Below are 24,551 nucleotides of genomic sequence, written 5' to 3' on the forward strand. Positions count from 1 at the left end.
GCTGGTTTACAAAATCAATTTAGTGATTTTTCAACCAGCATTTAAAAAAATGATATGCAATAGAATAAAAAAGATACAGAATGCATAGCATTGAAGGATAAATATTGTTTTGGAAACATTTAAAATATATGTAAAAATATATAAAATGTATTTATATATATGTAACTATATAAATTATAAATAAATGCGCGCGCGCACACACACCCACACACACATACACACGTCGGCACACAGGCCTGGGGTTGTTTTGTAAGCTATTTCTCACATTGGGTCTCTGTCCAGACTTTGAAAACTCCTGGAACATAGGATCTAAAAGAATCCAGCAAGGTAAATTCAAGGTCAAATAAGGAGGACTCTTTTCTCCTTTTGCTGTCTACATCATTTACCGGAGGGAGAGGAAAAGGGCCTCTGAGGGAGGGGACACCAGACTGAGGTCAAGCGAGGAGCAAGGGTGCATCAGGACAGGGAGGAACCCGGCGACTTCTTTCCGGATAGTCTACTGATGACCCCAAGGAGGTTGATTCTGAGCGCTTCACTTAAACGCTAAACCGAAAGAACTTCCTCGTTCATTATCCCTGAAAAGCCTCCAAAGGCGAAGGATTCGCGCTGCTCCTGAAGGTGACACTACATAGGGTCAGTCCCAGTAGAGGCGATTATTCTTTTCTGGGACGAGCAACCGGGAAGTGGGCGGGGCGTGGGAAGCGCGGGAAGGCCCGGTAGGGTCGGTCCAAAGAGTGACTCACGTCTTGCTCTGCACAGCCCACCAGAGGAACAAGCAGTTCTGCCCTTTGGGACCCATCCGCGAGCGAAGCCCCAGGGCGCTGGTAGGGTTGTGCCCTTTCCGCGGGCCAGAGACGCTCCCGGACCGTGGGCACCACCTGCCTCAGCCCTGGCCCTGCGGCAGGCCGGCTTGGCCGCCTGGTCGCCGGGCCCACGTGACCTGCCGCGCGGGCCACCGCCTCCGCCGCGCCCAGGCCCCGCCCCCGTGACGTCTAGCTACCTCAGCTTGTCTGAATGTTCCTTCTCTTTCCGCTTTCGGTAATTGGTCGGCCAGGCAGACAGCGCCCCCCCGTCCGCCCTACCCCCGGAGTCGTGGGGAACGCTGGTGGGGGCGGGGCCTGGGCTGGAGGGGCGGGGTGAGAAGGCTCCGCGCCGGTAAAGGGGCCGCCCGAGCGCGGTCCGAGCCATCTACTGCTGCCGGCCCCCCGTCCCTCCAGACTCGCCGCCCGCCCCTTCGCCGCCCGCCGCCCCCAAGCTGGTTTCATGGCAGCCGCGAAGAAAGCAGTTTTGGGGCCGTTGGTGGGAGCAGTGGACCAGGGCACCAGCTCGACGCGCTTTTTGGTGAGCCCGGGGTGCCCCTGAGGAGGTGATGAACCGGGGCGGGAGCCTTGGAACGCCGGGGCTGGGTGTCGAGTCCCCATCCCGTTCTTCCCACGGCCCGGGGCCCCGGCCTCCAGGCAAGAGGAGGAGGCCAAGAGCCCCGGAGCGGGAATTGCCACGCTGGAGTTGCCCCGCCCGGGCCTGGGGGAACGCGGCCTCTCGCGACCCCCGCGGCTGAGCTGAGCAGCCCTGGCCTTGAAGGAGGAACCGGGCCCCCTTCTAATGGGGGGACTCCTCCCCCGAAGGGAGCTAGGACTCGTCGAGCGTCCGTGCAGAGCAGCCCGCCTGCAGCCAGGGACAGGTGGCCACATTGACCGCTGCTGCAGTCTTCCCCAGAAGCATTTGGCCTGCCGGGGGCAGGACGTCCTTGGATGGGGGAAGCTGTGTCACGGCTGTGGTAGCCTAACAGCGTCCTTTGGAGCAGTGGAACGAATATAGTATTAGCGTGATGATGCCTTGTCATTCTCTCCCACAGACATTGCAGAAGGTAGAATGCTAAGGCGGGGTGGGGGGCGGCGAGTGGCGGAGCACATAAGGAAAAAGTCACACTACACTGCTTTTACCAGAATCTTTATTTAATTTCGAAGATTCGTAAATTTCAGTTCTGATGCTTTTCCCATTACAAAGATGACTGTCGTCTCTGCGCTTCACAGTGTAAAGCGGCAGGGAAATTCTATTTCTCTTTTTATTTACCATGTCTGACAGCAAAGTTTTGCCATAATGGAGTTCTATTTAAGTGACTTTCTGCTGATTAATTTGTTTTGGGCAATTAGGAAACTTGCTCTTAAAGTGATCTAGAACTGACTTCAGTAAGATAATTTAAAAGTAATTTAAAAAAACTATTGTTTAAGAGCCCATGCTTTCAGTGGACATTTGACTAATCTGGCAAGTTGATGTAAATATTAAATGACTACTTAGCTCCCTCTTCTTTGTCTCAAATCATGTTTTCATGCATTATTTAGTATGTATATATACTGTATGTATACATTGTACATACAGTATATATATATTTTTCAGAGCTCTGTTTAGTTGACCACTTGACCAAAACCTGCATTTGTACCTTCATTTTTTTGTTTGTTTGTTTGTTTAGTGAGTGAGTATTTTTGTTTTTTTTTAAATTAATTAATTATTTTTGGCTGTGTTGGGTCTTCGTTTCTGTGCGAGGGCTTTCTCTAGTTGCGGCGAGTGGGGGCCACTCTTCATCGTGGTGCGCGGGCCTCTCACTATCGCGGCCTCTCTTGTTGTGGAGCACAGGCTCCAGATGCGCAGGCTCAGTAGTTGTGGCTCACGGGCCCAGTTGCTCCGCGGCATGTGGGATCCTCCCAGACCAGGGCTCGAACCCGTGTCCCCTACATCGGCAGGCAGATTCTCAACCACTGCGCCACTAGGGAAGCCCCTGTACCTTCATTTTGATATTCATCTCTCTTGTCTAAAGTCAAAAGCCTTCAGTCCAGTTTTAGCTTGGTTCTTATTTAATGACTTACCCTGGTTTGAGCTGCCAAGACATAACTCTATCGTCTCTTACATTGTTTACCTTCTGATCACCCAGGGCAGGTTTCACTATGTCTTATTTTCATATAAGTGTCTATAAAGTAATCCTGAATCATACGTAAGAAACTTAGCCTAACTGGATTTGATTAATAAAATACACAATCATCACTACCATCTTCCCAAATTAAGGAAGACCATTAAGACAGTGCGCTCACTGTGGGTTGAGTTTTGAAGCCGTATTCAAGAATTGCCCACACAAATGCCTGCAGGGGCCAGGCAGGTAGAGGGAGGAGGGAAGACTGGAGAGCAGACTCAGGCTAAGGGGAAACCTATAGCTGCCAGGCAGGAACACTAGCCCCGTGCTGCCAAATCTTCAAATTCTTTAAGAAAAGCTGGTAGTCTAGAGTTTTCAGTGAAATCTTCCTGTTTTTAAATGTTGGCAACTAGTTCCTAATGGATTGTAGGGGCCAAACCAAACATAGCAGTTGTTCTCAAGTTTATGCAGCCTTTGCCCTCTGTGAAAGTGGGTAAAATATTTCATAAGTCTGTAGGCTGCCTTTTTAGTTACCAGCCTGACTGTGCCTTTCTTCCTTTTGACTTTTCACTGTTGCTGTCCATATAGCCCAGCAATCTTCTTTATCTACTGCGGGTTATTCCTGGTCCCTCAGATTTTGTTGCCCAAGAGGCATCTTTCTGCATTGGTGGGGAAGGAATGAAAACTTCGTATCATCACAATCAGTTGTTCAGTGTCATGAGCCTTTAAAAAGTTGGGTGCTGTTTACTGTGGCTTGATCTCAGTGAGTAAGCTAAGGTGCACATTCAGAAGATTCCTGTCCTGCTTATAGAATGATGTTTAAAAGTTGATCAATAAAGTTTCCTGCTGCTTGAGAAACAACTATGCAAGAAAGCTTCAGAGGTAGATAAAAGACTACCTGTGTGAAGGGATCCTGTGTGAAGTAGAGAAAAACTTGGGAATGGTTTAGAAAGGGGTTTTTTCCCCTTGGTTATAAGGAAAGAGGTTTGCTAAAGCACTCCCTACAAAATACAGATAATAGATTTGCTGAATAAGTGCTTCAGTCACAAGGTGATTCCCAGGAGTTGTTCTAGTCATATTGTTCCACGTTGTAATTATGACTCAAAAATATTTGCTTATCTCAGGAAAGAATACAGCAGATAAGAACTGTCATAAGGAAGCTTATAGAGTGAAAGATATTAAAATAATTTCCTGACCATTATTCACTGAATTGTATATCTCATTCAACATTCACAAGACCCATAACCTTGCTAAGTTTTCTTTTCCCTTTTTCTATGCCAGCTATATTGGCTTTCTCCCGTAAGGGACACAAGATTTCTTTATCCATGTTCTTTCATCCAAGGGAAATGCCTCCCTGTGAAAATTTCCCATATCTGCTTCTTGAAATTGTACTCTACCTCCAAATTGTACTCAACTGCCATCTCTTGGTAGAAGTCTTCCTCAAACCCTTAGTCAGAATTTCTCCCCCTTCCTATAGCATTCCTTTTTATCTGTTAATAGCTCTTAGCACCTACTTCGTGTCATTGTATATCTGCTGTACTTGAAAGCAGGAACCTCCTTTTTAAGACTTGTTCATCTTTGTATTCCTTAAAATATCTTGGTCAACATGACAAACGAACACCTGTTTTATCTACAGGAGCACTTTATACATATTTGTTGAATAGATTTTTATAGGTCAACTGAATTTTAAATCTGGTTTTCTTTTTTATCTTGTCAAAATTGTTAAAACTCTCTGACTTAGGTATGTTTGATTACTTAATTTCTTCTCTTTTAGTAGTAGACCTGCAATTTTAGAACATGTTCATTTCTTCCTCTAGTTGTCAAAGACTTAAATCTTGGGACCCTATGCATGTGTTTTGTACCAAAGGAAAATTTCCAACTTGTCTGATAGGAAAGTGAACTGGGCTTGGCATGTGTTTACCCAGATTGCAGAGTAGGAACTTCTTGGAAAGAGAATTAGTGTAACAGGTTTAAAGGAGGAGCCACTTCTTCCGTAAGACAAAAGCTTCAGCTTAAACAGTCAACTTCCTTCTTTAATTTGGTAACTTTACTCTTTCCCCATTAAGCTGACTGCTAAAAAAAAACCCCAAAAAAACAAAAAACAAAGGATTAGAATGTGTTGTGACTTGAAATGTGTCAGGCACTGCATTGAGGACTTTTCCAGCGTTATCTCATTTAATCCTCGTAACAAATATGATGTAGATAGTATTATTAAGCTCCTTTACCCAGATTAGACCGTGCTGAAGAGTGTGCCCAAGGTTTCAGAGTAACGTGGAACTGGGATTCAAGTCCAGGTCTGTCACAGTCAGAAGCTTATCCTTCTAACACCTCCAGCCTTAGGCTCCCGAGCTACCTGAGTACAGTCAAACCTGGGTATCTAGGAGACTGGTTCCAGGACCCCCGTGGATACTAAAATCCTAGGATACTCATGTCCCTTATTATAATAAAATGGTGCATTATTTGCATAAAACCTATGCACATCCTTCCATATACTTCAAGTCACCTCTAGATTACTTAAACCTAACACAGTGTAAATGCTATGTAAGTAGTTGTAAATACAATGTAGATGCTATGTAAGTGGTTGCTAGGCCCAGGGCAAATTCAAGTTTGGCTTTTTGGAACTTTCTGGAATTTTTTAAAAAATATTTTTGATCTGTGGCTGGTCGAATCTACAGAAATGGAACCGTGGATATGGAGGGCTGACTGCACTGTGAAGGGAAGATGGGAGGCTGGGGAAGGCCATTTACCAGTTCTGATTATGGTCACAGATGAATCTTCACCAAGAAAAACATAGTTAAACACAGGTTTCACAATATGTAAAAAAAATGTTGCCTTTGAAAAAGTGCTGCTGGTTTGGATCATCTTGTGACTCAGATTAAGAGGGGCCTGGGCAGGGCTTAGGTGTAGTCACCGTGGATAATGGTTGTGTAACCATTTTGTTCCAATAGCCAGCATCTCTGAAGAATGACTTGAGCTCCATGCTTATTTTGGCAGGAAACATTGCCTTGACCCCGGTTATCTCATCATACTTAGAGATCTCAAGGTTAAGGGATAGATTTCCGCTTTCTTTCTTTCATTTATGTATCCAACACATAAGTATTAGGCACCCATTAAGGGCCAGGAACTAATGAACAGTAAATTTGGTAAAACTAATTTGGCTCATAGCTCAAATCAGGCCCCTCTTATAATAAATGTAACTGTGATTCTTTTGTGTCCCCCCCCCACACTAAGTTGGTTAGTTTTCTTGCCCATCACATTATAGACATGGCAAGAACATGTTCTCATCAGAGAGCTGTCACCGTCTCTTGTCCTCTTGTCTCATAGGCATAAATGTTTTGAGCCTTCAGTTTTGAGTTCCTTGAGGGGCAGAATGGTGTCTTTTTTCCCCCTCTCTAAAGCCTAATACAGCATCTGGCGTCTGGTCGGTGCTCATTACATGAATAGACAACAGCAGAGAGAGACCTCCAGGGCTTGATGTGTTGACTAGAACTCTTGGACTGAAAGACTAGAAAGGGAGAACTTGCAGGGTCTTGGAAAAAGTTGAATTTGGTAACTATAGCTATGTTAGATGTATGAATATGCTATTTAATATAATTTCCTTTTTTAAGAAAAATATAATGCCATTTGCTGTGTTTACTTCTGTGGCTTGTTGGAAGATGCCATTATGCCTTCTGTGGTCAAGTTTGCAATGTAACATGTTTGTAGCTAATATTTTTATTTTAGGTCCTGCAAATTTACATAGTGTTTTAGAGACGGAGTTTATATTCCTGAAAAATGTCTGACTTATCACACAGTAAAGTTTAGTGTGGCATGAGTAGGCTAGTGGGGAAACCACGTGGGGAGGGAAGTGAATGCATGTTTATGATGGGATGGCTGAGTTAGTCATAGGGTGAGTGAGGCAAGCATGAAAGACAGTTACTTAGCAAGGACTGCATTTCGTCTTTATCTCTCCACTACTCCCCTTCTGCTGAGACAGAAGACATGCGTTGTTTCAGAAAGTCCTCTTTTTCTTTTTTTTTTTTTTTTTTGCAGTACGCGGGCCTCTCACTGCCGTGGCCTCTCTCGCTGCGGAGCACAGGCTCCGGACGCGCAGGCTCAGCGGCCATGGCTCACGGGCCCAGCTGTTCCGCGGCACGTGGGATCTTCCCGGACCAAGGCACGAACCCGTGTCTCCTGCATCGGCAGGCGGACTCTCAACCACTGCGCCACCAGGGAAGCCCAGAAAGTCCTTTTAAAACAATTTTTATAGAAGTAATTTTCCTTGTTTCTTCAGCTTTTTAACTGTCCCCCTTCTCCACATCTGGAATTGACCACGATTTAAGCACAATTGTAAATATAGAGCTAATGGCCTCTAATTCTAATTCTCCCCTTATGATAGAAGTAGTAATAGTAGCAGTAGCAGTAATAATAATAATAAGTAGCAGCAGTGGTGGCAACCTCTTTTGGGTTTATGCTATGCGCCTGCACTGTGCTGAATTCCTTTCCTATGTGAAGTTGTTTCTTCAGCCTTTAATTGCCCTCCCCCAGCAAAAACAAAATCTGGAACTGAGACAGGATTTGGGCTTAGAGATGAATACAGAACTGGTGATTTTTTAAAATTTATTTATTTTATTTATTTTGTTTTTGGCTGCCTTGGGTCTTCATTGCTGCGCGGGCTTTCTCTAGTTGCAGCGAGCAGGGGCTACTCTTCGGTGCGGTGCGCGGGCTTCTCATTGCGTTGGCTTCTCTTGTTGTGGAGCACGGGCTCTAGGCGTGTGAGCTTCAGTAGTTGTGGCTCATGGGCTCTAGGTGCACAGGCTTCAGTAGTTGCGGCACGCGGGCTCAGTGGTGGCTTGCGGGGTCAGTTGTGGCTTGCGGGCTCTAGAGCACAGGCTCAGTAGTTGTGGCACACTGGCTTAGTTGCTCCGTGGCATGTGGGAGCTTCCTGGACCAGGGCTCCAACCCGTGTCTACTGCATTGGCAGGCGGATTCTTAACCACTGCACCACCAGGGAAGTCCCCATTTTCCATTTTATTTAATAATTTTTTCCTAATAAGTACCTGATAGACCACAGTTTTTTAGATATCCAACAAATATTTATTGATTATCAAACCCTATGCCAGGCACTATTCTAGGCCCTAGAGATGCTTCAGCAAATAAAATGGGACAATTGGAGTGGACATCCTAGAGACTTACCCAATGCTAAGTTGTAAATTACTGGGCTATTACATGGGCTTCAGCCAAGTGCCTTTTACTTATGATGTATCAAGTTAACCTTTGCCCTGTAAGATATTTTATCTCCTCAAAGGACTTGAGAATTTGCCTTCTTGCTTTCATTATGTTTATTACTTCCTCCCCCAGAAATGATGTGTGTGGTGGGGAAGGAGGGGAGCGGCAACCCGACCCACTGTGTGTTTTCCCTTATTACTTCCTTTCTTAGTCTGCATTCAGCAAGTAATTTTCTTCCACAGGAAACCTAGGCCTGGAAACACTTTCTTAATTGGATGTGCCTTTACTGCTGCAATTATAGTGATTTTGGAAGTTAGTTTTAATTAAAATATGAATCCTTGCTCTGAAAGACTAAGTAATTTGATACTTAAATATAGGTACACCCAGGTGAGAAATAAATATATCTGAAAAAAAGGTTGCTAAGTTTTTAAGAAGTGTTGTTTTAGTGGTTTTAAATTTGTGGAGGCTTGTACTGCACTTCTTCTTTGGTAGCTTTCATTCATTGGTTTTAGTGTTTTATCATCAAGGGTCAGCAATTCATGACAAGCATGTCACAGAGGGCACTCAGCTTGATGCCAGGGCACTCTTCTCCCCCTGCTGATGTGGCTCTACTTACCTCTCCTAAGAGCTAGATGCATTGTTACACTTCCCTTCAAAGGAATACTTTCCTGCCTGGGCATCTATTGACTCCTGTCTCCACATCCAAGGTAGATGCAGAATGGAACCTTATACTATCACTATCAGCATTTGGCCAGCTCTCTTTTATTTTTGGTTTTCCTATTCTCTCAAAGAAATCCATACTCTTAATTGGTTGATGTATTAAGTTTCCTACACCTGGAACCATTTGTTTTAAAGAATGAGGCATTGCCTCTTTAGTTTTATCTTTAATAGATTTTCATTTATCTAAAGAGAAGTTATTATTTCTTAAGCTACCTTATAACTTACATGATTCTATCTGAAGAGAAAGTGGAACATCTTGTAAGGCATTTCGTCTGAAATGATTTGTCTATCAGTGAATAAGAACTTCAGTTGCTGAGTAACTTTTAAACATCTTTGCTCTCTACCTCCATTTTTACCCTAATATTGCAATATATTTTTCAGGTTTTCAATTCAAAAACAGCCGAACTACTTAGTCATCATCAAGTGGAAATAAAACAAGAGTTTCCAAGAGAAGGGTATGTTTCCTAATTTAATATGTAAACGTACATCATGTTTATTAGTCCATCTCACCCCACCTGCCCTGTGCTTTTGTAAAGTAAACTTAACCAAACACCCTCCTGAGAAGACGTGAGGGATAGGTATTAGTCAAAAAAAGAAGCAGTAACTTGGTAGCTCAGCAAAAACATGTGGATGATTGATGGCTTAGGAATTCAGTGACAAAAGGAAGCGATAATAAAGTAATAAAGCAAAGGAGTGTTAGATATCAGAAATTCCACGTTGACTTTGAAATCATTTAGTTCTGTGTCTCCATCATTGCCAAACTGCTGCTTTACTGATTTGCATGGAAGGGTTTTTTCCTTAAATAAAAATATGTTTTTAAAAAAACATTCATATATCTTATCATCTAAAACTAAAATCATCCTTTTGGGGAATAATGTTCATATATAGTAATTGTGATATTACTACTTATATATATGTATTATATAGTACGTATACATATATTATACAGTATTTTATTTAAAAATTGATATTCATAATACAACCACTTTGGAAAACTGTGCAGCAGTTTCTTATAAAATTAATCACACATCTGCAACATTCCACTCTTAGGAATTTATCCAAGAGAAATGAAAGCATATGCCTATAGAAAGACTTATCTACATGAATGTTTATAGTAGCTTTGTTCATACTAGCCCAAACTGGAAACCCCTCAAATGTCTGCCATCAGTAGAACGATAGCAATGAAATACTGTTTGACAGATTTTTCAAAAGTGACCTGATACATGCAATGACATGGTTGAATCTCTTTGATATCCTGGAGAGTGAAAAAAGCTGGCCACAAAAGAATACATCCTGCATGGCTCTATCTGAAATTCAAGAAGAGGCTAAACTAATTAGGATGATGGAAATCCGAAAAGTAGTTGCCTGTGGAGTGTGTGATTGACTTGAAAGAGGCATGAAAGAACTTTTCTGGAGCAATGGAAATATTCTGTATCTTGACTGGGGTGTTGGTTAGATTGGTATATACATTTGTTAGAACTCAACAAATTGTGCACTTTCAATCTGTTCATTTCATCATAAAATTTACTTCAATTTAAGAAAGAGAGGGAAAACAGTGTCTTACCAAATTTTCCGTTAAAAATTTTCTCCTATGTTTTAGAGAATTCCTTTGTTTAATAATAAAAGCTATTGATATGTTAGCAGCATTAGAATGACCGTCCACAGGCCTGATCCCAGTGCAATTTAGAGAGAGAATAGCTAGACTTGGAGGGACAAAAATTAGAAATATGTGGAAGGAGATTGGGTTTTGGAAAAAGAGAATTTAGAGACAGAACTCAAAGCTCAGGAAAGCCAGGCAGACCTGAGGAAGGCAGAGAAGAAAGGCATTTGGAATACCCTTGCTACTTCCAGATTCTAGCGTAGGATTCTTTTAACTTGTGTCACTTCTACTTTTGCGTAGAAAAAGTATGCCATTTGTTTCTCCCAGGTATTGTTCCTTTTCATTTATTATGAGCCATTCATCCTTCTGAGGTCCTTGTACCTTAACCACAATTGCACTGGGATTGGGTCTGAAAACTGGGACCAATCACTTGTCTACATGAAATAGTTATTGGAAGGAATGTAAATTTTTTCCCTAAATTCTAACAAAACATTTTAGGAAATAAAATGACAAAAGAGATTAGTATACTTATTTGACTTCTTAGAATTTGTTTTGCTTCATAAATAAATAAATACACAAATATATAAGTAAGTAAATGAGGAAATCAATGTATCAAAAGAATAATATCTATATCTAGTCTGTTTAAGAATGACTAATGATGGGCTTCCCTGGTGGCACAGTGGTTGAGAGTCCGCCTGCCAATGCAGGGGACACAGGTTCGTGCCCCGGTCCGGGAGGATCCCACATGCCGTGGAGCGGCTGGGCCCGTGAGCCATGGCTGCTGAGCCTGCGCGTCCGGAGCCTGTGCTCCGCAACGGGAGAGGCCACAACAGTGAGAGGCCCGTGTACCGAAAAAAAAAAAAAAGACTAGTGAAACATAAAGATAGTATATCAGAATTCATCACACCCACAGAATATAAAGAATTGGGGAAACAGTTTCTTACTGGATTTGAAAAATAATTAAAAAATAGGTTGAATATTTGCTATTTGTGGCCTGGTATTACCTCCTTTCAAATAATTAATTACTATATGAAAAATAATAAAAATGTAAAGTAAATAGTCTCTTCTTTAAATCATTTCTTTAGAATATTGGATATGCTTTGCTTATCTGATTTTCTTCGATTTGTGCAGCCACTCCCTCATAAGTGAACATCTCTAGAGAAATAAATTATATCTGTCTTGCTCTCTTGTGGACTAACCAAATACATTCTTTTGTTTGAAGATGGGTGGAGCAGGACCCTAAGGAAATTCTGCATTCTGTCTATGAGTGTATAGAGAAAACGTGTGAGAAACTTGGACAGCTCAATATTGATATTTCCAACATAAAAGGTATTTTTAATATTTTACTCTATATATGATTATCTCAATTAAATTCATTCATTCAGCACATACTTGAGTGCCCATGCAGTGGCAAGCATTTCTTTGAGAACTGAGGATACAACAATAAACAGGAAGATTAGGTCCCTGTTCTCATGAAGCTTTTATTTTGGTGGGAGTGAGACCAACAGTAAGAGCAGATAAGTACCAGCTAATTTCAGATGCAGATAAGTTCCATACAGAAAGTAAAGCCCAGTGGTATGCTAAAGTGTGCATAGAGAGGCTTCCTTTAGATTGGAAGGCCAGAGACGTCCTCTCTGAGGAGGTGACACTTTTGCTGCGGTGTCAAAGGCCAAAAGGGGCCAGCCATGCAAATATCTGGGGGGAAAATGTTTCAGGAAAAGAAAGCAGCACATGCAAAGGCCCTGAGGTGGGAATAATTTTGGCCCATCCCTGGATTAGAAAGAAGGCCAGGGCTTCCCTGGTGGCGCAGTGGTTGAGAGTCCGCCTGCCAATGCAGGGGACACGGGTTCGTGCCCCGGTCCGGGACGATTCCACATGCCGCGGAGCGGCTAGGCCCGTGAGCCATGGCCGCTGAGCCTGCGCATCCAGAGCCTGTGCTCCACAACGGGAGAGGCCACAACAGTGAGAGGCCCGCGTACCGCAAAAAAAAAAAAAAAAAAAGAAAGAAAGAAAGAAGGCCAGCATGTCAAAAATACAGTGGAAGAAGGGTGACAGGTGAGGTTGGGTGTGTAAGGGGTTTCAGAAGGAACTGAAATCTGAGAAGTGGATGGGGCCTTGTCGGCCACAGTTAGGAGTTTGGATGTTATTCTTAGTATCACAGGGAGCCACGAGAAGACTTTAAGCAAGGCCATAGGGGATGACAGGATCTGACTTGCAATTTAAAAACAACTTCCTGACTGCTGTATGGAACAGTGTGGAGAGTGAACAGTAAAGGCATAAGTGTGGACACAAGGAGACCAGTGTGGAGGCCACCATGGAAGTCCTGAGAGAGAGGACGATGACTTGATTGACAGTGGTAGCAGTGGAGGTGGGGAGAAAGGGCCAGAACTTGCTGATGGATTGGATGTCAGGGTAGCAGAGAGAGTAGTGGGGTGGGGGGAAGAGATGGGTCACAGATGAGGCTTGGGGTTTTTGCTGGAGCTCCTGGATGGATAGGGATGCCCCTTACTGGGGAGAGAAAGACTAGAATAAGGAACAGCTTGGGTAGGGGGGAGGTTGTTTGAAATCAAAGCACTTCACTTTTGAAATCTCCCTTAAATAACTGTCTGAGAGTGTTAGGTTATTACAAGTATCTCCCTTTAATTCCAGGTTATTACAAGTATCTCCCTTTAATTCCTAGTAGTTTTAATAGAATATCTACCTGAGTTTGGCTTTGCATCATTCATAAGGGAGACAAAAAATAACCCAGTCATCTAAAATTGAAATGCTACTAGTGTAAAGGGTGGAAGCATAATGTGGTAATTGCCATCTCCTTAGAGTTTAAATTTTTCAAGTTCACCATTCAAGGGCTACGTTTTTTTTCTTTCTTAGGTACTTTGACTCTAGATAGGGGGAACCATCAGTTGGTGGTGGTGGTTCCTTAATTCATGTCATCTTGGCGCTGAAATTTACCAGCACTCCTGAGTTGAAACATTGATTTTTTTTCAGACTTTCCCTTATTTGTATAACTAAAACTCACTTTAAACAAGGCTAAGTATAATCAAGACCAGTCATTCAGCAAACTCAGAGTGCCTATGATGTGCTAGGGAAACAGTGGAGCACAAATAGGGTCGTGCCGCTGTCCAATGGGGGAAACATGTTAATCCAATCGCAGATTAATGGAAAAATTGTAACGGTGATATTTCTGTTACTGCAGGTTTTTACAAGAAATACCCATGTACGATTTGATAACAGTTTTGTTAACACTTTTTTAATATCCTACCTTCATTTTATCCCTACATCTAAGTGAAGTACTTCAAACTTCTTTTAGAGTTGCATTCACCAAGTTTTAGAGTCCTGTGTCAAAGTGATTGTTGGTCAATTTCCTTGAACTGTCCTCACAGCTTTCATGGTCTAAACAGTGTAAACATGTAAGAGGCATTCAGTAGCATACTCTGTTGTCGAAATATCCATTATCAGTGATGTAAATAATCTAGGTGGCGGAATGCCATGTTCACGATGTAGATTCCAGAGCCATTGGCCATGATTTTGACCTCATTCTACCTCCCTTTCAGGTAAGGTACGCTGCGGCATGTCGGCCTTCTGGACCCACTCAGGTGGCATTCTTTTTTCTCTTGTTTTTGTGGTGTTCGTGAAGATGACACATAACTCCAGTCCAGGTCACTTGTCTTCCACTTGCACTGTCTGTAAGAATACTGAGCACACAGCTCTCTGCTCTACGCTCCTCTGTGTCTGGCCAGTGTGAAACCCATACCTGAACCAAAGTGACCCAGCACTTCCTTCTCAACAACTACCAGCCTATGGCCAAGGAAGAGAACGTTCCACAAGCCCCTCCATACCAGGCCAGTTGTGTTAAAAAATTTTTTTTCCCAGATAATGTATTGAATTGGCACTGTCAAGGGCCAAGCTTTTGCTTGCCTATATAGAGCTCTAGGTCACAGAACCCTAATGCTGTAAAGGATCTTCCATCACTTAGACCTAGCTGCAAATGAGAGAACAGGGACCCTTTGCAGGTCGTGTAGCTATTTAGTGGTGGTATAACATGAAAGCACAACTGCCCTGTCTCCTGGTCCAGTGCTCTCTTTCCTGAGCCACAGTGATAATAACCTCAAAAACCACTTGAGTTTTTGGTTCCAAAGTGGCAAAGAAATGAGTTTTTTTCCAGCTAAAGGGTGATTCATTTATCATCTTACCTGGTAATCATTGAGTTCATCATAGCTGGTTGTATTTCTTTGGCAAACTCCAGTTTCATTGGTTTTAGTTGTCCTCATCTGCCAAAGTTTGTTGATTTCAGGTCCCTATGAACAATGTCTCCAAAATTAAAGTTCACTTTCCAGTTTAACAGCTCACGTGAGCCCAAGACAAGTAAATGGGCTGCTTCTTTCCATCTTGGCTTAGAGGGCTGGGCCACTCTGTTTGCCTGTCACTGGACTGAAGGAAATACAAACTATAAAGAGTTACAATACCAAATAGTCTCATTCATCCTCCCTCATGAGATACAAGCAAAATACAACATACACTGCTACAAAGTTGAGAGCATCAAGTCCTCAGTGATTAGGTTAGATAGTAGTTCTCACACCCTTAGAGGACAGGGAAGCCCGCACACCCACTGCCTCGCCCTAGCCAACACATCCACCCACCTTTCCTTCGCCTCTGAGACTCGACCTCTGAGAAAGGCACTCTTTGTCCTAAAGGGCTTCCCAGCAATGGCCACATCTCCCTTGCAAGTGGTATAACTTGCCACAAGCACACGTCTGCCAGACATGGAAGCTTTCTACCCCTTCCCAATGGCGCTTTTAGTAGTCCCAGAGCCTTCCTCTGGGGCTCACGTTGTTTTGCTATGTGCGTTTATTGGGTTGTTGTTGTTTTCTCCAGAAATGTGTTCCAATTAGAAATTATAATTTTATTTTTAAATAAGGGTGCATGTCATCTATAATTCCACCAAGACAACAGTGATAACATTCTGGAGTATTTCCAAAGGCTTTTTTCTAAGTATATTTTCTTAACTGTGATTATAACTTTTCACAGGCAATATTAAGGAAAATTTAACCAGATTCTGAATATAGCATTTAACTAGTTAATTGTACTAATGATACTCAGTTTTGAGAAAAAAAATCCCCTGAAAAAGAATATATGGATGAAGCATGGACCTGCTAGATATGAGAGTAATGTGTTAGGTTTTATATTGTCCAGTGATTTTAGTATCTGTAGCTAAAAGACTTGCATGTCACATTCATTTGCTCTTATGGTAGGTGAACTAGGGTGGAGGATTATAAAACCTAAACATGTTATTCTGAAAAAGAAGGAATTAAAATTAGGAACTATTAAGAGAAGCACATGTGCTGGGATTAGCAGTCAGAAAAGTTTTCTTTAAGAAACATAGAAAAACATAGAGGATATTAGGGTAAAAATGCCAAGAAATTAGCACAATTAGAAGTTCAGAAGTTCAGAGGCAATGCATAAGGCCTGTGTCGGGAGAAACCAGTACTAGACTTTTCTGTGGCTGGAAGAGAATCCTGAGAAGCTGGTTCACTGGACTTTGATTGTCTGAAAGAAAAGCAATTTTGCTTGGCACTAAGGAACCAAATTAAGATAGAGGGGAAAGAAGAAGTGGTTAGAGTGAAACCTGTGACTAATGAATCAGATCGAAATAGCTCTAGATAATGTTCTGAATACCAGTTAGAATGAGCCAATAAAGAAAGGTAGCGTGAAGGGCATAGAATAGAAACTCCAGGATTGGGACTTCCCTGGTGGCACAGTGGTTAAGAATCCACCTGCCAATGCAAGGGACACAGGTTCGAGCCCTGGTCCGGGAAGATCCCACATGCCGCAGAGCAACTAAGCCCGCGAGCCACAACTACTGAGTCCACGTGCCACAACTACTGAAGCCCGCGCGCCTAGAGCCCGTGCTCCGCAACAAGAGAAGCCACCGCAATGAGAAGCCCGCACACCGCAACGAAGAGTAGCCCCCGCTCGCCGCAACTAGAGAAAGCCCGCGGGCAGCAGTGAAGACCCAATGCAGCCAAAAATAAATAAATAAAATAAATAAATTTATTAAAAAAAGAACCTCCAGGATTGCAACTAAGGAAGCAGCCAGCTAGTTAATGGGAAATTAATGCAGTGGGGAAGAATAGGAGAGTTTAGTAGACCATGAATTCATTGTGAGCCCTCATTGTAAAGTTGTCACATACCACGTTCACAATACTCCACCTTAACAACCATTGCCAGGGTCCCGCCGTGGTCTCTAGCCTCTGCTGTGCCCACAGTGCTGCTGGGGAATTCCTTTATGTGTCCCACTTAGCTCAGTCCCATTCTTTGCAACTGGTACTCCAGTCTCTGTGTAACAATGATGACAGTGAATGGCAGCAATAAGTGACATTTGTGGAGTGGTTACTGTGTCCCAGGCACTGTTTTAATATGCATTAACTTAGGTTTTCCTTTTTGTAACCCTGTAAGATGGGAACTTTTATCATCTCCATTTTCCAGAAGATAAAACTGAGACCCAGGATCACGCTGCTAGGAAGCGGAGGAGTTGGAATTTGAACCCCAGCAGTCTGGCTTCAGAGCCTGAGCTCTGTTGAATAGCACCCAAGCTTCACAGTCCCTGTATTCACAGATAACCTTGCGCTCTACTTCGCAGAGAAAGTTGAGGCTCTGGGGTCTAAATTCCTCAACTTCCTGTCCCAGTACTTAATGTCTGGATCTCTTGCCCCCTTCCCTCCATCACAAGGGAAGCAATAGCCTTCCACCCTACTGAGGCTCCTCCCTCCACCTGTGTATTAATCCCATTCCTTCCTGTCACTACAACAATCAGGACTGTGTCCCATACATTTCCAGACCCCTTTCCCCCCACATTCTCCTTTGTCTTCCTTTATTCCTACAGACCTTTTGGCCTTCTATTTTTTAAAAAACACCCCCAAATCTCTTCCTTTTACCCTATGCCTCTAGGTTTCCTGGTAGTAGAATCTCATTCATCTTTATACCTCTAGAAAAGGTGTTAAATAAAGTAAATATATTTGTGTTGGATAAAGATTATTTAGAACAAGGGAGCTGCTGGTCCCCTTCAGCTCTCTGTTGGTCAGAACATTCCTAGTGTGTCTTATTCTGGGCGTACAGCTTGAGTAATTTGGACAGATAGTTGCATGTTCCTAGGAGAGGTGGTGAAGGGACTTTAAACCATGCCCTATGGAGGTGGGGCAGTGGAAGGAAATTGGGCTGTTTAGCCTAGGCAGGGGAAGAGAAGCCTGGAGGGACAGAATAGCTGCTTCAAGTGTGAAAGACTGACATGTGGAAGAAGGATTTACCTCGTTCTTTGTATCTCCAAAGAATGTGGCAAAGATCTATAGGTGGAAGCGATGAGGAAACGAATTCTTTTTAAATAGCAAAGCTGTACAGTAGAGATTTGTTTGCCTGGAGAGAGGTAGTGAGTATCTTGTCACTAGAAGTGCTGTCTGAATGCTCACGTAACAGGCAATTCCAGAGATTTGAGCATAAGGTGGGTTGATTGTGTAGCCTTTAAGGTCTGTCCTAATCTTAAATTGTGGAAAAGCTCCATCCTTTAGCCCAGTGTGTGCAACTCTACACAGGAGAATCACCTGGGGAGTATTAAGAAAAAATACCAATGCTCAGATGCTACCCCAGGTTAGTTAAATCAGAAGATTTGGGTCAGGGCCTGGGCACCGGTATTTTTTAAAAGCTCTGCAGTTGATTCTAATGTACAGCCAAGTCTGAGAACCTCCAATTTAGCCAAATCAAGCCGAATTGAATAAGATGGTATGGAATAATATTTTACTTATAGTAACTTACTGTAACTATAGCCCTTGAGTTGTATATAGGTTAGTATAATGTAATTGCCATCACATACTGTACTTCAGCCTGATTCAAACGCTATGTCTTTGTTTGTTTGGTTGGTTGGTTGCACTGGGTCTTAGTTGCGGCTCACGGGTTCCTTAGTTGTGGCTCGCCAGCTCCTTAGTTGTGGCACATGGGCTCCTTAGTTGTGGCATGCGAACTCTTAGTTGCGGCATGCATGTGGGATCTAGTTCCCTGACCAGGGATCGAACCCAGATCCCCAGCATTGGGAGCATGGAGTCTTAGCCACTCTGCCACCAGGGGAGTCCCTCAAACTCTATGTCTTGTAACATTATTAAAATACATGAAGAAAACTGAATTTCTAACTAAGCATAATACGAGTTTGCCCAGCATGAAGGATTTTATCTATGACTATTTTCTCAAAATATAGGCATGTGTGCACACACACACACGGAGGGAAATTTCTTGTGGCAGTTAGTAAATAAACGAATGAGGTTATTGTTGGTCTCCTCAGCATGATAAATTGGGTATCGTAAATTTGGAAAGTTACTGCATTCCCTATTTATTTATAAGGCAACCTGAGAGTCTTTTATTTGGCTGTTGATCTGGGTCCATGTAATGGTGTGCTGGTAGTGAAGCAGGAAGAAGTCTGTAGAAAGAAAAAGAAGTAGTTGACATTGGTGGTTCGCTTTTCCTGGGCCAGTCAAAGAAAATCAACTCAATACCACCACAGACGTTCCAAATGTTTTTTTTTCAAATTTTTATGTTTAGTTGTGCCTGTAAAAAAAAAAAAAAAAGTGAGAACTATCCTCAGATTTCTGCTTGTTTTTTTAATCCTTTCTGTTTAACTTTCTCTTTAAAGCTATTGGTGTCAGTAACCAGAGGGAAACCACTGTAGTCTGGGACAAGTTAACTGGAGAGCCTCTCTACAATGCTGTGGGTAAGCTGTTGTGCATGGATGTCAAACTCAAGGCCTTTCTCCACTTGCAGGTGTTGTCATACTAAAACATCTGGCTAACAAAGCATGTAGTCATGTTCCCTGTAATCTCATGGGTTGGGCTGAAGAGTCCTCTAAGAAATGAGTTGTTATATATTTACCATTTTCAGATTCCCAATTTGAATTAACTCTTTCCTATGCTTGCCCCTTCCTGATAATTTGTATTATACAAATGAGTCATTGTTGCCAGAACTTTTTATAATCCCTGCTGTTTCTGACACCTGAAAGGGATCTCACCTCCTCCTCCCCTCAAAAATCAAGATTACAGATGTCCCCATTCCCTTCTCTACCTTTCCATAAAGTACTTGTATACTTGTTCTTCCCATCTAGAAATTTGAATCGACTCTGTTGAGCTTATGAAAATAAAATGTCAAAATTTTAGCTCCTTCTGCTACAAACTTGGCTATTTCAGCAGGGGTTCAAAAGCTCAATCTCAAATATACCACCATTAGATATCACATCTTATTAAATGTAAATAACCATGGGTATATTTTAGCCTCACTCTTAGTAGCACATGACAGTTGAGCACTGAATGACACTGTCACTTGCTAAAAGGAAAGTTTTGTTCTAAATATAGTCGCTAAAAGGTGTTATTCTGTCACAAATAGCAAAGCACAATTTTTTTGTCAATAAAGTAACAGGTTGTGGGTTGGATAGTGGAGGTAGAAGTTGTCAGAGATGGGATGATTTATAGAGTGAGCTCTTTTTACTTTACAGTTACTTTAGTAATATATTTAGTTACTTTAGTATTGATTGGAAAAAAGTGATATTCAAGCAGAAAATATACTAACAAGGTGCCTTGTAAGAGTAGTGTGAATTCCTTTGAAAATAATCTTTATAAAAAATGAAGGTCTTTAATGTTATTGTGTTATAAGAAAGCATTTAGTATGTCTTCTGTGTCTGTGATAAAAAATTCAAGACACAAAAAAGGTCAAAGAATTGCAACCAAAGGTTCTCTTACACAAAAGTACCTCTTTTAAAGCTTTATTTTGTTCTCATTCTCATGAGCAGCCCATTTTGAATATAAGCAGGATATTACAATTTTAATGGCTAGTATCTAGGAGAGTATTCTTTCACAGACCAATGTTAGCCAACTTCTTATACTAGTTAAGGTTTTACTTTTTGTTTTACCCCTCGTGAAAGGAAGGTCCTACTCACAGGAACCAGAAAGTTCCTGTTAAATTCTAAACTTTGAATTGTAAAAATGCAGCTTTGGACTTTGAGTTGTCATTTTAAAATAATGCAACTAGGTTAGTTGAAGTTATGCGTAAGTGAAGGATCTCAGTAAATATTTTACCAGAAAAACTTTTTGAGATGTGCTTATTTACTCATTCCTTTTTCTTCTACAATTTTTAGTTTTCTATTTAAAAACAGAATGACTGAAAACCAAAAGAAACAACTGACATTAGAAGCAGACCAATAAGAAATCCTGATATTAGAGTTATCAGACTTTAAAATAACCATCATCTACATGTTCAAGGAAATCATTGAGTGATAATCTTAGCAAAGAAATGGAAATTTAAAGATTGAAATTCTAGAACTGTATTAAACTCAGTTGCTGAGTTTTAAATCGTATTAGACACAGCTGAGTTAGTGAACTGGAAGGGAGATCAGAAGTAAATATCTAGACTGAAGCACAGAGAGACAAAGGTTTAGAAAATACAGAAAAGAATCTAAGAGAAATATGGGGTAAGGTAAGAAGGTCCAACATATTTGTAATTGGAGACCCAAAAGAAAAGGAAAGAGAGATAGATGATAAAAGTTTTTCAAAACTGTTGAAAGATATCACGCCACAAATTTAAGAAGCACTATGATTCCCCAGGCAAGATAAATACACATAAAGCCGTACACAAACATATGCTGAGACCTGAAGATAAAAAGGATTTTAAAGTAGCCAGAGGATATGACCTTCAAGAGACCAACACAAACTTTCAGCTGATTTCTCAAAGAAACAGAGTACAATGGAATGAAATCTTTAAAGTGCTAAAAGACAATAACGTGAACCTAGAATTCTATATTTAGTGAAAATATCCTTAAGAAATGAAGGTGAAATACAAAGGCAAAGACAAACAGAGACTTATAGGAATCATTACAAGCAAACCCCTACTAAAAAAAAAACTAAATAATGTTTTTCTGGTAGAAGGAAAAAAATGTTCTCAGGTGGAAATTTGGCAATGCAGGAAGGAATGCAGAGGCCTAGAAAGGGTAAATATGTAGGTCAATCTAAATGAGTTTTGACTGTATAAAGAAATAATGTATTGTGATATTCAAAATATATTAAAATTTCAAATACTACATGGCAACAGTAGTACATGAAAGGAATATGGGGTAGATGAGGTTAAAGTGTCTTGTGGTCCCAGTATTGTCAAGGATGCATGTTGTAATCTCTAGGGTAAGCAGTAAAAGAGTGAATAATGTATAAGTCAGAAGCTTATAAAGGGGAAAAATGGAATGACTGTAAAAAAGAAGGCAAGAAAGGAAAGAAAAAGGAGTAGAAACAGGAAGGAAGGACAAGTAGAAAGCATTTATATCCAGACATGTAAGTAATTATATTAAAAAGGACAAGATTGCTCTCTTCAGTAAAATCTAGCAAAGGAGTTAATTGAGACTGCTAATGAGCTAATGGGATTAGAGCGGTAAGAATGGAGAGACAACTTTGCCAGACCTTTCAGAGGAAAGATGCAGCTGGTATGTTTGGAAATTGAATAGGGCATAAAGATGAGGCAAAAATAAAACAGGGCTGCAAGATTTTTAGCCTGAGAGAACAGAAGGAAATTAAGTAATATTTAAAGAGTACCAACGTGGGAGAAAAATGGCTTTCTTTCTTGGACAAGGTTAATATTGGACTTGCAATCAAAGCTCATTTCTGGACAGTTAGAATTTGTAGCTCTGTTGTAAAGAGGTTGTTCAAAATGTAGACTTAAAAGTTGCTAACTTAGATAGTCTCAGTTTATTACAGAAGAATTCACCATAGGAATGAAGGTAAAATCAATTGATTCAACAGAAGTTTAGGTACCTTTCTGTAGACAGGTTCTGTGATGACCCCTAGGCATATAGTGACAAACCAGGCAATCACCATGCTTGCCTTTGTGACACAGAGGCTACGGATAGGAATTTGGAGGATAGATGAGGAAGGGGCATAGAAAAGGATGACAGAAGAGTAATTAGCTGGGAAGAGAAGCCATTAAGTAATGACAAGGGTAGATTTCTGCCTCCAGTTTTATTCCATCTAGGAAAACACTAAGGTGTCATATCTCTGTGCAAGTTTTCAGTTGAGAATATCAACACAATATTAAATCTTTAGCAGCTTTATCTTAAAACAACACAAGGTGGGATTGATGGAAACAGAATCAAATTTTTACATATCTTTGTCTTTGAGCTTCTTTGTCTTTTTTTATATCAGAGCCTGTGGGTTTTCTGCTTTTACCCCCCCCCCATATGTTTTCTTCCTTCCTTGTCCCTCTCTCTTGTAAATCTCTGTCACTGAAGGCCTATCCTGCTCCTCTTCATTCTTCTCTCTCTTTACTTAGTAAATTATATAACTGATGAGCAGTATTTGTTATAGACAAGCAAATGAGAGGGGCAGTCTACATTTTTTAATTGCCTTTTGTGTCGCCATTTTTATGGCTTGGAGTCCTCGATAAGCAATCCACTCACTCACCCCCAGTACAGTCCAGAGAGGAGAATTTTAGGAGCCTATTAGTGGACATGAAATAGGCTAGGTGAAGAAGTTGAAGACTGAGAAAGGCTATTTGTTCTTCCTCACAATAAAGGTGTATTTGTTTACTGGCATCTTTTATAATGGTATGCTTATGAGAGTAGAGGTGGCCTGTTTTAGAAGTTTCATATTGTTTTAGAATTCATGTGTTAGTTCTGTGATAGGCGAGGTGAACACTGGTGTGGTATCTGAGATATAGGTAAAATGCATCCCTGCTTCCCAGTCACTGTGCCATGATGCAGCCATTTACCATGATGGCCTCACAGGTGGATTGCAGCAGCTTTGTGGCCCTGGATCTGAATGAAGCAGGCCTTTGACTTCTCTCCCTACCTTTAGTTTTCCTCATCCCTCTGGCACTTTTTTCTCTCCCTCTTAGCATTATCTTCATCACTATTTTCCAAAGAATTCCCTGCACCCCCACCTTTTTCTAAGCCTTTTCCTTCCAAAACCAACCCTTTTTTAGTGGTCTACAGGCCTTGCTGTCTTCTAAGTAGTATTGAAAAGAAGGTTTGGGTTTACAAATGCACCATAGACTAAATTGATAAAGAAGCACAAAACTACACAGGTGGTTCAGATGTTGAGTGGGGGAAGGCTTGAATCAATTGATATTTAGTGTGTTCATATTCACATTTCACTAATGTTACCGGTGAAACGTTCTGGCCTAACTAGGATGGCCCAGCTCTTTCCCCTCTTCTTGTCCAGGTTCCGTCACTCACTATTGAAGTTGATTGGTGTACACGGCAAGCCTAGTGCAATATGACCCTCATCTCGGTAGCTTTCTGTAGAGCATAATTCATGATTTAATATAAAAATATTATTCGTAGTAGGGACTAATATCCAGGAAGGCAAGAGTCACTAATTTTGAGTGACTGTGGTATACTTAGTATACTTTAGTACAGTATACTTTACTATACTAAAGAGAACTTTAGTACACTAAAGAAAACCACCAGGGCTTCCCTGGTGGCGCAGTGGTTGAGAGTCCGCCTGCCGATGCAGGGGACGCGGGTTCGTGCGCTGGTCCGGGAAGATCCCATGTGCCGCAGAGCGGCTGGGCCCATGAGCCATGGCCACTGAGCCTGCGCGTCTGGAGCCTGTGCTCCGCAACGGGAGAGGCCACAGCAGTGAGAGGCCCGCGTACCGCAAAAAAAAAAAAAAAAGAAGAAGAAAACCACCAACAAAATCATGTGTCTCTGAGTCATTATTCCTTATTTAGATGGGATTGCAAACATTTTTTTTTAAGATATTGGATTTAAAGTTCCCTATGACACATAACTCTTTATGCAGAGTATGGCAGTTTTAAACATTGGTTATCCTCTTTGCCTTTTTTTATTTTTACATGCTAGTTAACCCTGGGCCAATGATTCAACCTGGTTAGTCATCTGTTGAGATCTGAAGGAACACTGAGCTCAATTCTTCTATCTTTTCTGGAACTGGGTTCTGTTTCAGAGTATCAGCATGAAAGAAAACCATAGATGGCAAACCACCTAAAACTCCTAAGCATGCTTGGCCTTAAACAACAAAGGTGTGGTTTTATTTTTTATTGTTTTGCTATGGAAGGGAGCAGATTTTTTACTTTTGTAAAATCTAGAGT

General features: G+C 41.5%; 1 protein-coding gene across 6 annotated transcripts in view; it reads left to right on the top strand.

Moving 5' to 3' along the window:
- Nucleotides 1-1,122: 1,122 nt before the first annotated feature.
- The window catches only part of GK (glycerol kinase), a 71,200-nt gene continuing 47,771 nt past the window's right edge, over nt 1,123-24,551 (top strand). For 2 of the 6 annotated variants that reach the window (XM_082610421.1, XM_082610423.1), the window contains exons 1-4: nt 1,124-1,341; nt 9,215-9,288; nt 11,656-11,762; nt 19,108-19,185. In XM_082610421.1, coding sequence (XP_082466547.1) covers nt 1,264-1,341; nt 9,215-9,288; nt 11,656-11,762; nt 19,108-19,185 — 337 coding nt within the window. In that variant the 5' untranslated portion in view covers nt 1,124-1,263. Of the gene's footprint in view, nt 1,342-9,214; nt 9,289-11,655; nt 11,763-19,107; nt 19,186-24,551 lie in introns of all 6 variants that reach the window. The other 4 variants (XM_082610422.1, XM_082610425.1, XM_082610420.1 and 1 more) reach the window with 3 other exon arrangements.

This window comes from Mesoplodon mirus (assembly GCF_964341445.2).
Source record: "Mesoplodon mirus genome assembly, chromosome: X".
Taxonomy (NCBI): Eukaryota; Metazoa; Chordata; class Mammalia; order Artiodactyla; family Ziphiidae; genus Mesoplodon; species Mesoplodon mirus.